Source organism: Leptonychotes weddellii, chromosome 1 (genome assembly GCF_054177405.1).
Source record: "Leptonychotes weddellii isolate Sample4059 chromosome 1, ASM5417740v2, whole genome shotgun sequence".
NCBI classification, from domain to species: domain Eukaryota; kingdom Metazoa; phylum Chordata; class Mammalia; order Carnivora; family Phocidae; genus Leptonychotes; species Leptonychotes weddellii.
Window position 1 is genome coordinate 61,669,861 of NC_138369.1, and position 15,386 is coordinate 61,685,246.

The following is a 15,386-nucleotide window of genomic DNA, read 5'->3' on the forward strand; positions in this document are numbered from 1 at the left end:
GTGGTGGGTATTGAGGAGGGCACGTTCTGCATGGAGCCCTGGGTGTTATGCACAAACAATGAATCATGGAACACTTTATCTAAAACTAATGATGTAATGTATGGGGATTAACATAAGAATAAAAAAAAATAATAATAAATTATACTCTAGCAACAACAACAAAAAAAAATTAAGAACACATGCAATATTTTAATTGTCAGTACATTCAACAAACCCTATTCATTGTAACAGATTTAAAGGCACACTGATGGATAAAGGTTTTAAAAAAAAAAAAGTACACAAAAACATATGGTGAGACCATTACAACCTATCAGTTTTAGGACTCACAGGAATGTTGCTATTATTACATGGAATAGTATAAAGAGTTGACCAGTCATTTTGTTAGAGTCCAATCCATAGTTAAAAAAAAAAAAAAAAAAAAAGGGTAAAGGCTTGGGGCTCCTGGCTGGCTCAGTAGGAGGAACACAGGACTCCTGATCTCAGGGTTGTGAGTTCGAGCCCCACATGGGGTGAAGAGATTACTTAAATAAATAAAAACTATTTTTTAAAAAAGGTAATGACTTTATATTTTGGCTTACTTAACTCTCGGGATCTACAAATTCAATGATCCTCCCAGTAATTAGACATAGACAAAGCTATTTCTATTGTAGAGACACTCTACTGGAGACAGACGATTTATTTAACCCCAATGAGTATTTTTATTTAGTATCCTTTAACCTCTTGTGGGAAGGTTTAAATGAAATCAGTCAGAGCTGTGATGGCTTCCTAAAGTGTTGCTTAATTTCCAAATTAATTACCAATAGAGGGCTTTTTGAAATTTCCCCTTCTGCCACTTCGCCTCCAACTTCACCACCAACCTACATTAGTACCTACTGTCAATAACCGAAAGAATCAAAGAGGATTTTCACTTTTAAGGAAAATGGAAAAAAGGAAAAAAAACAGGGTTCACTATTTGTTTTGCAGCATGCCATTAAGGAGGCAGCCTGCACCCTGAGCAGTGAGAATGGCACCATCAAGCTCCGTCCCTTGGGAACAACACTCAACATCAAGCCACCATAGTTTTGAATTGCGTCTGTCTATTCCTTATCTCTCTTTACTTTGTGCGTCCTTTAGGCCTAAGCCTCTTGTGCATCAGAAAAATGCAGGGTTATTTTTTGGGTCTAGGAACACCAAAAACAATTTTTTCCACATAAATTAATGGTTCTTTGCTTTATGCATTTTTGGCTTACAAAAGTTTTCATCGGAATGCTCTACTTTGGGATGGGGGATGCTGTAATCACAGAGTTAAATCAAGAGCCAAGAAAGCAAATGGATCATTAATCCAACCCCACCCAAACTCATCATTTGCATGAATTTAATGCCTACATACCCAATGATCATTTCTATTCTTACTATTCCTCCACATCAAGATATATTTCTCAAGTTCAAACAAAATGCCACCTTGTAAACTTTACTTTTATTGCTGACATGTCTTTTTTCATTTATCCGCTCAAAAGTTAGCAGTACTAACTGGTCTGTCTTTTCTTATTCAATATTCCTTAACAGTGAGTTAAAACTTGAGACAGTTATCTGTACTTAGAAGAAATACTGAAAATCTCCCTCCCTTAAAGTTCTTCTAGGATATTCAGCTAGCTAGTCATTTCCCAATTGCTGATGGCAATTACTCATATAAATTATTTTTCCATAAGCATTATCACCTCCTTTCAGCATCATCAACTCTTTCCTTCTTCTGTAAGATTAAAATGACACCTTTATTGATGGTGAGATTATGATGTTCACTACTAAGAGGTCCACCAACAATTCCAATGAGGGGGTGGTGAGTTTCCACACCAAAAATCATTTTTCTAACATCTTTGTCCTACAAATCACCTTAATTCTGACACTAAGATAGTGTTAAATCCCACAAAAGTTCAGTCCTACAAGACGGACCTCCCCAGCCCCCAATCTCCCACTTCACAAACCAATCACAAGTCCAAGTTGCCACCAGTGCTTCTAGCCAACTAGCTATAGACCAGAAGTTCTAGTGACCCCCTCTTTGGATTCAATTAATTTGGTAGAGCTGCTCACAGAACTGAGAGAAAATATTTAGCTTACTAGATCACAGATTTATTATAAAAGGACAGAATTCAGGAAAAGACTGATAAAAGAGATTCACAGGGCAAGATTATGTGGGAAGGGGCACGAGGCTTCCATGCCCTCTCTGAGTATACCACCCTCCCCAAATCTCCTCAAAGTCACAAATATGGAAGTTCTCCAAACTCTGTCCTTTGGGGTTTTCATGAAGACTCCCATTACATTGGCATGATTGATTAAATTATTGGGACCACTGGTGATTCAACCTTCCAGCCCTTCTCCCCTTCCCAGAGGTCAGGAGGAAGAACTTATACTTCCAACCCTCTAATCACAGGGTAGGTGTCACTGGCAACCAACCCCTATCCCCTTAGGCTTTCCAAAATCACTTCATTAACATAACAAAAGATGCCAAACCTCCCCTCCCCCCCCATCACTTAGAAAATTACAAAGGTTTTAGGAGCTCTGTGCCAGAAACGAGGATGAAGACCAAACATATCTTATTATGAATCACAGTATCACCACACATGATTCTACTGATATCACAGTCAAATCCAAGGTTTATCAAGGTATTACACAACAGAGACTTCCTGTGCTATTACTATCATCACCGAAACATAAATTGTACCCACTACGTTCCTAATACAGTGTACGATATTCTAGCATGATTAGAAATGATGTTCTTACCCGAAAGGATCTCATCTCTCTATAACAACAGTAAGTTATTATTATTCATTAGAGAGGGAAATAAGAACCATATCACCATAACAGTATTTTACCACTTTAGGCAAAAAACAAGTAACTTAAATCCCCCTGAATGTTTTTACATTACAGGTGTTAAAAATCTTCAAAACGGATCTAGCCTATTTAGTTAAATGAACAGTCCTGAACAAAATTTAACCGAAGTAAGTTTGTTCTATAGTGGGATCAATAAAACCTGTATCTATACCTCTCACACAAGGCAGATAAACTATATTAGATTGTTATTTCTTAAAGAAGTATTCCTGGCATGTTTCCTAACAGTTAATGCATTTCAAAAAAATTATCCCTACTTCCCTGGGGAATTCAAACAAGAGAAATACTAGAGGTATTAAAGAAGCTTAAATCATTAGGTTGGACCAATATCCAAATACAGCCTAATTCAAAGTCATTTATATTTCTCTTTGGCATATATTACAAGGGATATAGGGGACAAGGGATAGTAAGTATGTATATACCTTCCTTATGATACTTGGTTTAAATTTTAAGTTTGAATTCTGTAGAAATACTAGCTGACTAAATTGGGAGTTTGAAGAAAGACAGTCCTGGATTTAAATTCTTCAACAATGCATTAACTATGAAACAAGCTTTGTTCACAAAAGAAATCAACTGTTATCCATTCATGGAGTATGGGTTACATACTAACAGGCAGCAGAAAAATACCACCAAATTTGATCAAAATCATTCTGACCAATAAATAGACATGCGTTAGAGAGCATTCTTGTTTACTATTTCACTTAAGAACTGCTTTCTAATTAAAAGAAAAGCTTACTTGGAAGAAATACTCACTGAACTAAAATCTTCCTCCGTTAAAGTTCTCCTAGGATATCCAGCTAGCCAGTCATGGCCTAGAATCTCATTTCCAATATCCTTAATCATTTGCTAACACATAATGCCAAATTTCCACGCCCCAACAGATTTCAAGCTCCTACATAAATAATCATGTAGAATCCTACATAAAAAAAATCATTTGCTTTATTATTCTCTTTTTTAACTGAAGTATAGTTGACATACAATGTTGCCTTTGTTTCAGGTGTACAACATAGTGCTTAGACAATTGTATACATTACTCAATGCCTGACTTTTACTATTCTTTGAATAAAACTTTTTATCCCCTGAAGACAGGTTCTGAAAGGAACCTACTACTATCAAACCTCTCCTATTCCTGAAGACCAAGACAGTTACTAAATCAATAAAGGAAATAAAGATATGGGAAAGAAAAACAATAGTAGCCATGGAAGACTGGAAGAAGAATAGAGAGCAAATCCTTTACAAATATACCAATACATTATTAAACAGCCCATTCTTAGGGGTCTCCTAAATTCCTTCAGTTCAGATCTCTTTCCAACATTCTCTTTCCTTCTTTCTTTCAAGAACTAACAACCACTCCCTACCTTATATAAATTTTAGTATGTTTTAAAGTGACAATAGTTGGCAAAAGCTATAGTTTAAAAACCAGTCCTTTGCATTTATCTGATTATTTATCATTTGTCTCCTCAATGACAGTGATGTCTCCTCCCTCACCCTCTCTTCCTTATAGTCTCAGTGTCTGCTGAAAGACTGAATCTCTCTGGCCAGTTAGTACTTTTTGAAAAGCTGTCAAGGTTATCTCTTGACAAGATTGACTCCAGCTCAAAATATCAATCTTATGATAATTTTTGATCTCAAGTGAAGAGAAGGATGCTTTCCCTTTCCTGCAAGTACTTCCTGCTGCAAAAGAGCAGGCAACCTCCTCAGGGGGGTAAGAAGCCTGGTTAATCAAATTATTGCTAAACCTTACTACCACACATTCTCCACAACCCTTTGATCAATGAAGATGGACCTTAAATACAATGCCAAGCAAAAAAAAAAAAAAAAAAAAAGACACAAAAGCTCTAAGTGCATTTATCTCAAGTTTTAAAACAGGTAAAACTAAATTATATTATTTAGGAATGCACACAGAATTGTACCACCTATGAGGAAAAGCAAGTATGTAATTACTATACAAGTGGGAAGCAAGGGAGGCAAGCACACATCAAGACTTCTGAGGTGGGGCCAATGTTCTATTTCTTAATCTGGGTGATGATCCCATGGGTGTTTATCTTATAATTAGTCATTACATTGTACATTTGGTTTATATACTTCTCAGAATGTGTTATATTTCACCATAAAAGAAAAACTTTTTTAAAGACTGAAACCAAACATTTTCTCATCAAAAGCCTTTGCAAAACATTTTTCTCATGCTTATATAAACATTTAAGACATTTTCAAAGAACATCTCAAAAACTTCAAGAGTGCTGCCTTCCAATAATTCTGTGCTCCATTATTGTTCCTGTGGATTATACAAGTAAGATGGTTTAATAATTAACCTGAACAATAAAACCTACTTAAATAGAATTTATTCTACTTTAAGGAGTTACTGGCATTTTAAGAATAGGCATGAACTGCTGAGAGAGTAGATCTTAAAAGTTTTCAACACAATAAAAAATTTTTTTGTAACTTTATATAAGGTGACAAATGTTAACATCTTATTATCATTTCAAAATGTATACAAATACCGAATCATTATGCTGTACACCTGAAATTAATAAAATGTCATGTCAATTATACTTCAATTTTAAAAAAAAAGAATAGGCATGAAATAAACATGGTGGTAACAAGTGAGTTTCCCCGTGGTGATTCCTTTCACCAATCCTACTCTACCCTTTTAGCCAGCAACAAACAATAATTTAAGCTGTGCATATACAGGAACTTTATAAATTATGAATTACTACATTTTAATTTAAAAATAGTATAGAAAACAGCATATGCTACAATATTATCTATCCATCTATCTATGGAGAGAAAGACCCAATAACTTAAGTTTAAAAACCAAATTCATCTGAAGTCATGTGTAGGTTGGAAAGACTGCTAGATATCACTAAAGAAAAGAACACTGCACTGTGAAGAAAAATCTTTACTGGAGAAAAACTGATAAACCTGTAAGGCATAAAAAGGAAATTAAAAGAAAACCTCAAAAGAAACATTATCAATTTAGTTATCAACTAATCATTTATACTTTATTAATATAAACATAAATTTTCTTTATGATTTTATGAAGTCTTTCTCCTCAGATAGGAATGAATAAAAAAGTTAAAAAAAACTGAAAACCTAAAGCATGAAAACTATTAACTCAATGAAACTACAGATGAGTGAAGCACGCAAGTTTTATATCACCAATTCTAAAGAAGTCAAACTTCACATAAAAATCGTTTCATAGCTGAACTTCAATTGCCAACATTTCCAATATTGTCAATTTAAAATGAGTGGTAGAAACAAACTTCCTTTCATCTTCTCAAGTAACAATTTTCAAACAACTTCTCACAAAACGCCCTCTAATGCAAACAAAGGTGCAAAGCAAATAGAAAAGAATCTAGCCAAAGTACAACCTTAGAAAAAGTACTTCATCCCTCTGGTGTTCAGCTTCTTTGCCCTGAAAACAAGCCAAGCCAGCAAACACTCTGGAAGCCCTGCAGACCATAGAATTCTGGGTCTACTCTGAGCTCCCACCCTGTAAAAGTCCCTTAACTGGAATGGCTTAATATTTCCAACCTTATTGCAATGAACTTTTTACAGACAAAATAAATCTAGATAAAACAACATTCACTTGGATTCATTCATCTTTTCTTCTCACTCAGCTATTCCCCTTAAAAGCCCCATCTCTGAAAACTCCCTAGTCATTCGGTTTAAAAACTTGAAGTCAGGGGCACTTGGGTGGCTCAGGTCATGATCCCAGAGTCCTGGGATCAAGCCCCACGTCGGGCTCCCTGCTCAGTGGAAAGCCTGCTTCTCCCTTTGCCCCACCCCATCGCCCCCGACCCTGCTCCTCACTATCTCAAACGAATAAAATCTTTAACAAAAAATAAAAATAAATAAAAACTTGAAGTCATCATCAACTCTTCTCTCTTCCCTACATCAAAACAAGTAATTAGCCATCATCCAACTAGTGAGCTTAGTTAGCTAGGCATGGATTGTGCCCAGGCACTCTGATAGGCCAATATGTTAAGACTTAAATCAGGGCAGCTGATTAAAAAACATAAATTAAATGGAGGACACTTTCATTTAAGCCTGTCTTGAAGGCAGAAGATGCAGTAAAAAGGACATAGATTTTGGAGACAAGCAAACCTGTATTATTCAATTCTTAGTGGAATACTGAACTGAAGTACCTTTTATCTACAGAAATAAGAGATGTTAGCTTATCTCCTTAATTCTAAGATCTAAAATCAAGTTGTAAGACACTGTAAAAACTAAGCATCTACTATCATTTAGAACGTATATTAAAGTTATCCTGCAGCACGAAGTTCCACAGAAAGAAAAAATGGTCACTAATGATATGGTCAATTTAATTAGCGTAGCAGTCACAATTCTTTAGAAATGTGTATTTCTAAAAATAGTATAAACTTGACCAACATAAAGGCATTCACCAACCTATGTATAGGTTATATTCCAAAGTATGTTTAGATGCCTTTCATTTGAAACTCTGAAGGTGTTTTTACAAAGAAATAAAATCCCAAGTCTACAAATGCCAGTTTACTTACATTTACCTAAAATATGAGAACCTCTGGCAGTTGTTCCTATCTCTTCCAACTCTTACCTCCACCTAACACTTTTTTAAAAAAAATCCTATGGTATTGACACTTTCTATCAATTTCTAAATCCCTGGAAATTATGTGTCTGAATTAGGTCAAGTGAGGACACAGAAACTTTCTCAGAAAAGAATAAGTGATTTAAAAACAAAAAATATCCACCAGAATCAGGAGTTAAGATGGGGTACCATGTTAACCATTTACATTTTTTCCCCTTTCAACAGTATTAATTTGGCCCATAGACTGTATTCATGGGCCCTGTATTATTTGAAAATGTTTTCATTTTTTCCTATTTATTGTAGGGACTGAAAGAAGTCACTTTTGCAATTATACATAAATTAAGCATTATTATCTGGACAAAACATGGCAATAAAAGAGCATAAATATGACTGAGAGTAAGCAACAGGCAGACCAATAAAAGGCTTCTAATAACCCAAAAGGAATTTAGGTATTCCACAAAAATTAAGTCTAGTAAAACCAACATCAATACCCTTCTAACAACTTCAGGGTTTCTTCTGTGACATCAGATTTGGCAGTCAGGTCATTTAACAGACATCCATTGACTTATGATGTACTCAGGTAATTTACTAACCAAAACCTAGAAAGATTAAATCTTTATTCTAACCTGCAGTCCAATTGTGGGTGATACAGAAACAGTATTTATACTCATTATGTTCAAGTATTATAGAAAACAAATGTTGTCCAGAAATAAGAGATCCTCTTAATTATGGAGTTGGAGAACAAAGATAACACTCTTCATATTACCATGAACGATGTACTATCAGTGTCTACAAGCAGGATTTAAAAGCAGTATTAGAAAGATATGATAAGGCAAATTAAGTAAAACACTAACTGCAGAATCTAGGTGTAGCAGTGTTTGCTATAAAATTCTTTCAACTTTTTTGTATGAAAATTTTTATAATGTAACAATCTAGCAATGTACAAATCTGTTGAATTGTGGGATGCTTTATAATTTAGGTTAACAGCAGTATGGTCTCTAAGAGCATTAAGTTTTCAAAGTAAACAAGTAAAAAATATGATTCAGTCACTCCAGAATATTAATCTTTCCATTTTTTCTGAGAGCATGTATGCACTAATGAATACTAAGAAGGTACAATGAAGAGAACTTTTAACATTTTCTCATATCCCAAACTACTCATAATTTATAGGGAGTATAAAAATCAGAAGTAGATTAAGTACAGACAGACCAGTAAGTTTCCCCATATTCGTTAACAACTGGGTCAGAGCCATAATGAGCTTCTAATGCTTGGTCTACAACCAATGTTGAATTTATGCAAACTACTCATGGCAATAAGAGATCTGCAGTCTTACTCAGGTTAGCACTCAAAATACGAAAATCCAGAACAAAAAGAAAAAGTTCCAAAGTCTTTGCTGACAGATCCTAACTACCCCAGGACCTATTCTATATGCCTCATGAAACCTATGAGGCATAAGAACCTCTAAGAACCACCACACTTAAACCAAATGGGAGCAAGTCCGATTCCATTATCCAATGCAGCAGGTCAAGACACTCCCTGCACCTCCTCCCTAAGTGTTCTTGTAACTTACAATGACTTTAAGCTCAAGGCTAGAAAAATTGTAAATTACAACGACTCCAGTGACAGGATACCTGTTCTGAAGAGCAGCTGGACTGCTGTTGCTTATGATTCCACAGTCAAAGTAACTTTTTAAGATTTGGCATGTTTTTTTCTAAAACTGGTTTTGTTACCCATTTTGTCTTCTTCAGAACTGAGGTCAATAGCCCCTTTTTGTCATCTGCAAAGTGAAGAAAAACATGGAGACCTCAAAGTACAGGAACTAGTTCCCAGCTTACAAACAGCTTATGTTCCAAAGGTTTATCAATCCTTTGAAAACATGTTTGCACTAATTAATCTATTTATACCATAGTTTCTTTGAAAAACTGTATTCCAAGTTTCAATTCTAAACTGGAGCTTTCTGCCCTGCAAAAAGACATCTGCTGCCCTTTTACAGCTAACTGCAGCCAAAACTCAGAGAGGCTCAGAGAATTCTCTCTAGGGCTCTAGGGAGAACCCACTGCAACCTGTGCAGGCAGGGAAAAGGGCAGCTCTCCTTATATAGGTAGCTTTTACATCACCTCTGTGGGAAAAGCTACTACAATTTAACAAGATAACGGCTGTGAAAAAGGTACTTGGTTAATATAAGAGTATTAACATACAAAAATAAGTAGAAACTACATTTTGCTCCAGATAAAAAGAAGATAAAATTAGGTGCTGTTAAACTAGTTGCTCAACCAAACGTCTGGCAAGTACAGACAACATACTCTCAAACTGCTTCCTCATGTCTGATCAACTCAACTGATAAGGGAGGAAATTACTAAAGTGGTGAGGAGATCATACCACAAATGTTGCTAAGTTCTAAAAAAGTGTAGTGTACTTTAAAATTCAATAAATCTATAATAGCCAACATTATATACCACCACTTACAACAACTGCAAGATTTATAAAATAAATTGAGTGACAAATTAAAAAAAAAAGTATAACTTTGTGACAATGAGTCACCTCTGGCAACTATCTAGAGTCTTACGCAATTTAAGAACTACTGTAAAATTATAGAAATAACTCATAATCAAACAGAAAAAGTAAACTTTTCACTAAAAAGACTGCAGAAATGAAGTCAGTAACAAAGACATGAAAAAAGGAAACAGAGAAGGCCAGAACAAATTGATTTGTTGATACAAAATCTGAAAGAAACGTTTAAATATTATTAAAGGTTCATGGCATTGCTGTATTATAAAATAGTAATCTGGGAGACTCCCAAGCTAGTATAACACTAGAGTATTAAAGATCAAAATATTGGTATTCTTAGTAGCTTGGAAGGAAAAACTGCTTTAAAAATCCAGAGTAATTGGGTGCCTGGGTGGCTCAGATGGTTAAGCGTCTGCCTTCGGCTCAGGTCATGATCCCAGGGTCCTGGGATGGAGTCCCACATCGGGCTCCCTGCTCCTTGGGAGCCTGCTTCTCCCTCTGCCTCTCTCTCTCTCTGTCTCTCATGAATAAATAAATAAAATCTTAAAAAAAAAAAAAAAATCCAGAGTAATAATGATAGACACTCTAACCCTTTTTCAAAATTTTTCAACAAGAATGGATTATAAGAATGAGATACCTAACTACTTGAGATCTTCAAAAGATATAAAAAGAAAAACAAAAGTGAGCGAAGAAGGGATTTTTTTGGTCTAAAACCTAATTTTCTCATTAAGTCAACCCAAATTATACTTAGACATCAAATTTATATTGGCAAATCTCTGTTCACAGTAAGGGATAGGGACAATTCCTTTATTGTAAAAGACTAATACTAATGACAATTATCTAATAGTATGAACAGAAGCATTTAATTAGGAATATGATAAAATGTAAATATCAAAACTATTAGTAAGCAGAACACCTGAAGTAGATCTTTAAGAATGAAGAGATACATATACCTTTAGATTAGCTTATATGAATTAAAGTTCAAATTTCATACATTTAGCTAAAAGACAGTGTTTCTGAAATGTGTTTCTATACATAAAAAAATAGAAGTGAAACAAATTTCATGTGGATAAAAAAGGGTTATGCTCTCCAAGCATATTCTTGAAACTTGAAAAAAGATCAACTTCTAATTCTTTGCCATACTTAAAAAAAAGAAAAAAGTAATATTATCGGTGAAGCAACCTGATAAGACCTCATGATTACAATACTCAATTTCAATAGTAATTTTGGGCTGACTTGATGCAGATTTCTAATCTTCCTTCAAAATAAGGAAAAATAACAAAATCGTCTCATCATTCAGTTGTGAATTTTTCTGCAATCCTTAATTGCAGCCTCAAAGTTACTACTAAACAATATTCAGCCTTTGTAAAAATGATACTCTCTGTAGAAATACTATTTACAATTTTTGTTACCCGTGATGTTTGGTCGCCATGCACTTCTGCTGTTGTAATCTAAAAAGACAACTTTCTCTTTTTACACTGTTCAGTAAAATATTAGCAGTTTTCATTTTCTGGTTCCAATTTCATTTTTATCTAATTTGCTTAAGTGTTTCAAACCTAAGACTAAGAACACTGTACCTAGTTCCCAAGGCTTCACAGTATTTTCTTCTGTGATTCCAAGTAACATAAAGTTATTTTTTTAAAAAATGTTAGAAAAAAATCAAAACCTCTTCGTTTCACGAAGAATGTCCCAGTAATTGGTTACCCAAACTGAATTCTCCATGAGTGGGCCCCTGTCATGTTCAACAGATGCAGCACTACCAATTTTTCTATCCATAACAGAACTTCAATCCAGTATTTTAATATATGGATAATTCACGACCCCAAATATTTGTAATCCATATATTAGTAGCTCTCAAGAAGATTCTTTGTATTAAAATGATAAATATCCTAAAATTTAGTTAGATCTAATTATAAGAATATAAGATTAACTCAAGGCGGACAAGTCGGGTCAACATGAATTTAGTTTAAAAGGCACAGGCTCAGATATAAAGCAAAAACAAAAACCAAATAGGCTGGGAAAGCTGGGTAAAAAATTAAAGCAATCTTCCTATCTATAGAATTCACAAACCAGGGTAGTGCCTAAATTAGCTAGCGCTCTTAGAGGGTAATTTCCTAAAACATTCAGGTCAGTCCCGGATACCACGTGCAACTTCTGTATTATAACCTAAGGCTCCCCATCACTGTGGCAGTTTGTTCTCTTATCCACAAACCTTCCTGCAGAGACCAATAAAGGAACTAATGCCATGCTTTCGGATATTGTGCATAACATACTGAGGGTGACAGTTGGGCTAACAGAGTAATGTTCTTGCTCTAAAAAGCAAACCAAGATAATTGTGGAACAGTGAGGTGCTGAGTGCACTTAGGGGCCTTGAAAAAAGCCACTCCTGAAAATATCTAGTGTTAAATAAATAAGAGTCCCTAGCTTTCAGATTACTTTCAGGGGTATTATTTCCTTTCCTACAACACCTCACTACTCACTCCCTTTTCCCCTTCTCGTATAAAAGAGGAGAAACACTAAAAGCGTAAAACTGCGAGGCTGAGCAGACAGGGCTCCTGCACATCTGGCCTCACCTCCAACGGCAACAGGGCAACCCCTGGGCGATCCCATCCCAACCAGCAAAAACGCGCCAGCAAAAAAGAGAACGCGAAAGCCACGGGCGGGGAGGCGGGGAGTCCGCCACGAGTCGGCGGAGGAGAGACCTGCCGGCTCCCGGCGTGGCCACTCTGGACTGGGCAACCCAAGAGGGCTGCAAGGGGGCTTCGCTCGCCCTCCCAGGAGGCGTCACACTTACTCGGTCGGGGGGCAAAGTCCCACTCGGGGACCCCCGACGCCCCGCCTCGGGCTGCGCGGGGGAAACTTCGCCCACGGGCAGGGGGCGCGCCCGGAGCTCCGGGACCCGCGCTCGCCTCTGCCGGGGTGCGAGTGGGGCTCGGCGGCGGCGCCGGGCCAAGTCCGGGGCGAGCCGCGGCGGGCAGAGGTGCCGGTCCCGGGTCTCCGCGGGCCGCGGGCGGGGGAGGGGCGGCGGGGCACTTACCACGGGTCGAACTCGTGAATGATGCTTTCGAAGCGAATGACCGCGAAGAGGCGCGAGCTGAAGCCGGCAAGCCAGGCCAGGAAGAGGATGGTGAAGGAGAGCAGCGACTGCCAGCCGGCCGGCTGCGACAGCCCCCCGGACAGCCCCGCGGGGGCCGGCTTCGGCGGCGCCACGCCGCCCGCCGCCTTGTGCGCGCACTGGGCCCCGGGCCCATGGTGGCCGTGCCGGCTGTTCCCCAAGGCCATGAGGCCGCTCCACGGGGACGAGTTGAGGGACGACTTGTGCTTGCTCTCCGGGGCCGAGGGCTCCGCCATGTTGTGCCCCGGCGGCGGGTCTCCCTCCTCGCCGCCGCCGCCGCCGCCTGGTGCGAGGGGTGCTGGGCGGGGACCCGGAGGAGGAGGAGGAGGAGAAGGAGGAAGAAAAAGGAGGAGGAGGGAAGAGCGCTGCGCGCTCCCGCCCTCAGCGCCGCGAGGCCGGGGGACAGGGGGTGGAGGCGGTGGCAGGGAGTCTCCGCCTCAGCAGCCGCCGCGACTGCCGCGCTCTCAACTCGGACGGCCCTTGCGCCCCACTAGCCATCCGTATCCCCCGTGCAGCTGCGGCAGCGGCGAAAGCCGACGGGACGAGGGCGCCAGAGAAGCAGCAGCAGACGGAGGCGGCACCACAGCTCGGAGCAGCAATGACATTCCTTCTCACACTCGCCGCCCGCCCCGCTGTGAAGAGCAGGAGGAGGAGCCCCCTGGAGTCCGGGCGGAGCTCAGGCTACCTCTGACTCCGCCCCTGACCCAACAGGAACTGGCCCTTCCACCTGTCACAATGCGACAGGTCCGTTAGGGGGCGGGCCCAGAACCGCGGTGCCCACCAATGGGGGCGCGAGCTGGGGCGGGGCTTAGCCCAACAGCTCTCCCCCACTCCCTCCCCCTCCCGCCTCGCGCCCGTTAGCCCGGGGCGGCCGTGCTGCGCGGCTACGGCTTCATTGTCAGTTGAAAGACGCGGTTTCGCGCGCCTGTGTTGTCGGCATGGAAGGGTGCTAGGCTGCTCCGCTCGTTGCATGAAGCTGGGCCAGGACGAGGGGTCGGGAGGTGATCGAGAACAGCGGAGCAACCTCCGTCAGAATTAGCTTAAGGAAGGCGAACAGCGCTGCGCCGACCGACCGGGCACTCGCCGGATTGCGGCGGTCGTGACTTTTAACCCGCTTTGCGCGGAGCGCCCCATCACGTGACTGAGCGCGCAGGCGCGTTACACTAGTCTTGCGCGCGTGGGACTGCCTGGCGGGGTTCTGCCGCCCGGGGCGCCCAACACAGCCTGCGCAGTCTACGAGCGTCGGCGGCGTCGCACGGGTCCACCCTGCCGGCTGCGCCGGGCGTCCTGCTAAAGAGGTTGTGAGCGAAGACAACTTTGCCGGCGCTGAAAACTCTTCGGAGCCAGAAAACAAGCTCCTAGCTCCGAAGAGACCTAGGGGGCAGGCAAAGTGCGACTTTCTCTCGCTTTTTTCGTTTCTTGTATCTTTCTGATTGGAAAGGTCATGTTTGTTCCCTGGAAGTACGAGCAGATGCAGGGCTTCATTGTTAACGGGCTGCATACAGTCCACCGAACGAGTGAAACTTTGTCAGCTGTTACTGAATTTTCTTTAGTGAATGATAACGCACCGAAGATCCCTGTCCACAAAGTTTTGCACGTCTAGGTTGTATTTTTATACCTTCCTCCCCCTTCTTCTTGGCCCCCCCCCCCCAGGAAAGTGCCACCGGGGAGACTAAATTCAAGTCAGAATGAGTTAAAACGTAAATGGAGTAGTGAGGAGACTAGAGTTACTCTAATATACGCCCCGCGAAGGGCATGGAGCTTTGATTCCATAAATATTCGATTCACTTTTCATGTAAAGTAATTGTCCATTTTATTTAGGTGAATAACGTGAACTTAAAAGCCTGTGTTCGCATAATATTATGAAAGAACTCAATTATTAAGCCATTAAATTTCAACACAGCAAATTTAAACATTTAGAAATTGTGTTTAAACAGTAGGCCTTGTTAGATAAATGAACGACTAAGTTTGAGATTGGTCTTTGAAACTGATGGATCCAGCTACTCTTTTAACCTAAGCGATTGACTTTTCTCTGGTTTCCTTACAAAAATAAGTAAATAGTCTCATTAAGGAAAGGATGAAAGGTTTCCAGAAGTAGACTTTCCCACCAACAATTTAATAGCTGACATTTATTGGACATCTAAATTTTAGTGAGAATTATCATAGAATATTAACTGAGACCTGTTGTAGGAGAAAGGTGACATGCTCTTTCTCAGAGCCAAACTGTACATGCTAAAATGCCAGCATTTAGAGTATTGGTGCCCATATTCCATGAACCAAAGTTCTATCAACCTAAAATAAAATTTATTTTGTATTTTTAATTTATTTGAA

At 39.6% G+C, this 15,386-nt stretch overlaps 1 protein-coding gene across 1 annotated transcript in view; it reads right to left on the reverse strand.

Annotated features, from left to right (window-relative positions):
* Nucleotides 1-13,698, reverse strand: part of STT3B (STT3 oligosaccharyltransferase complex catalytic subunit B) — a 102,054-nt gene extending 88,356 nt beyond the window's left edge. Inside the window, exon 1 of the mRNA XM_006734000.3 lies at nt 12,978-13,698. Within this exon, the coding sequence (XP_006734063.1) occupies nt 12,978-13,291 (314 nt within the window). The 5' untranslated portion in view covers nt 13,292-13,698. The remainder of the gene's footprint in view (nt 1-12,977) is intronic.
* Nucleotides 13,699-15,386: the final 1,688 nt, after the last annotated feature.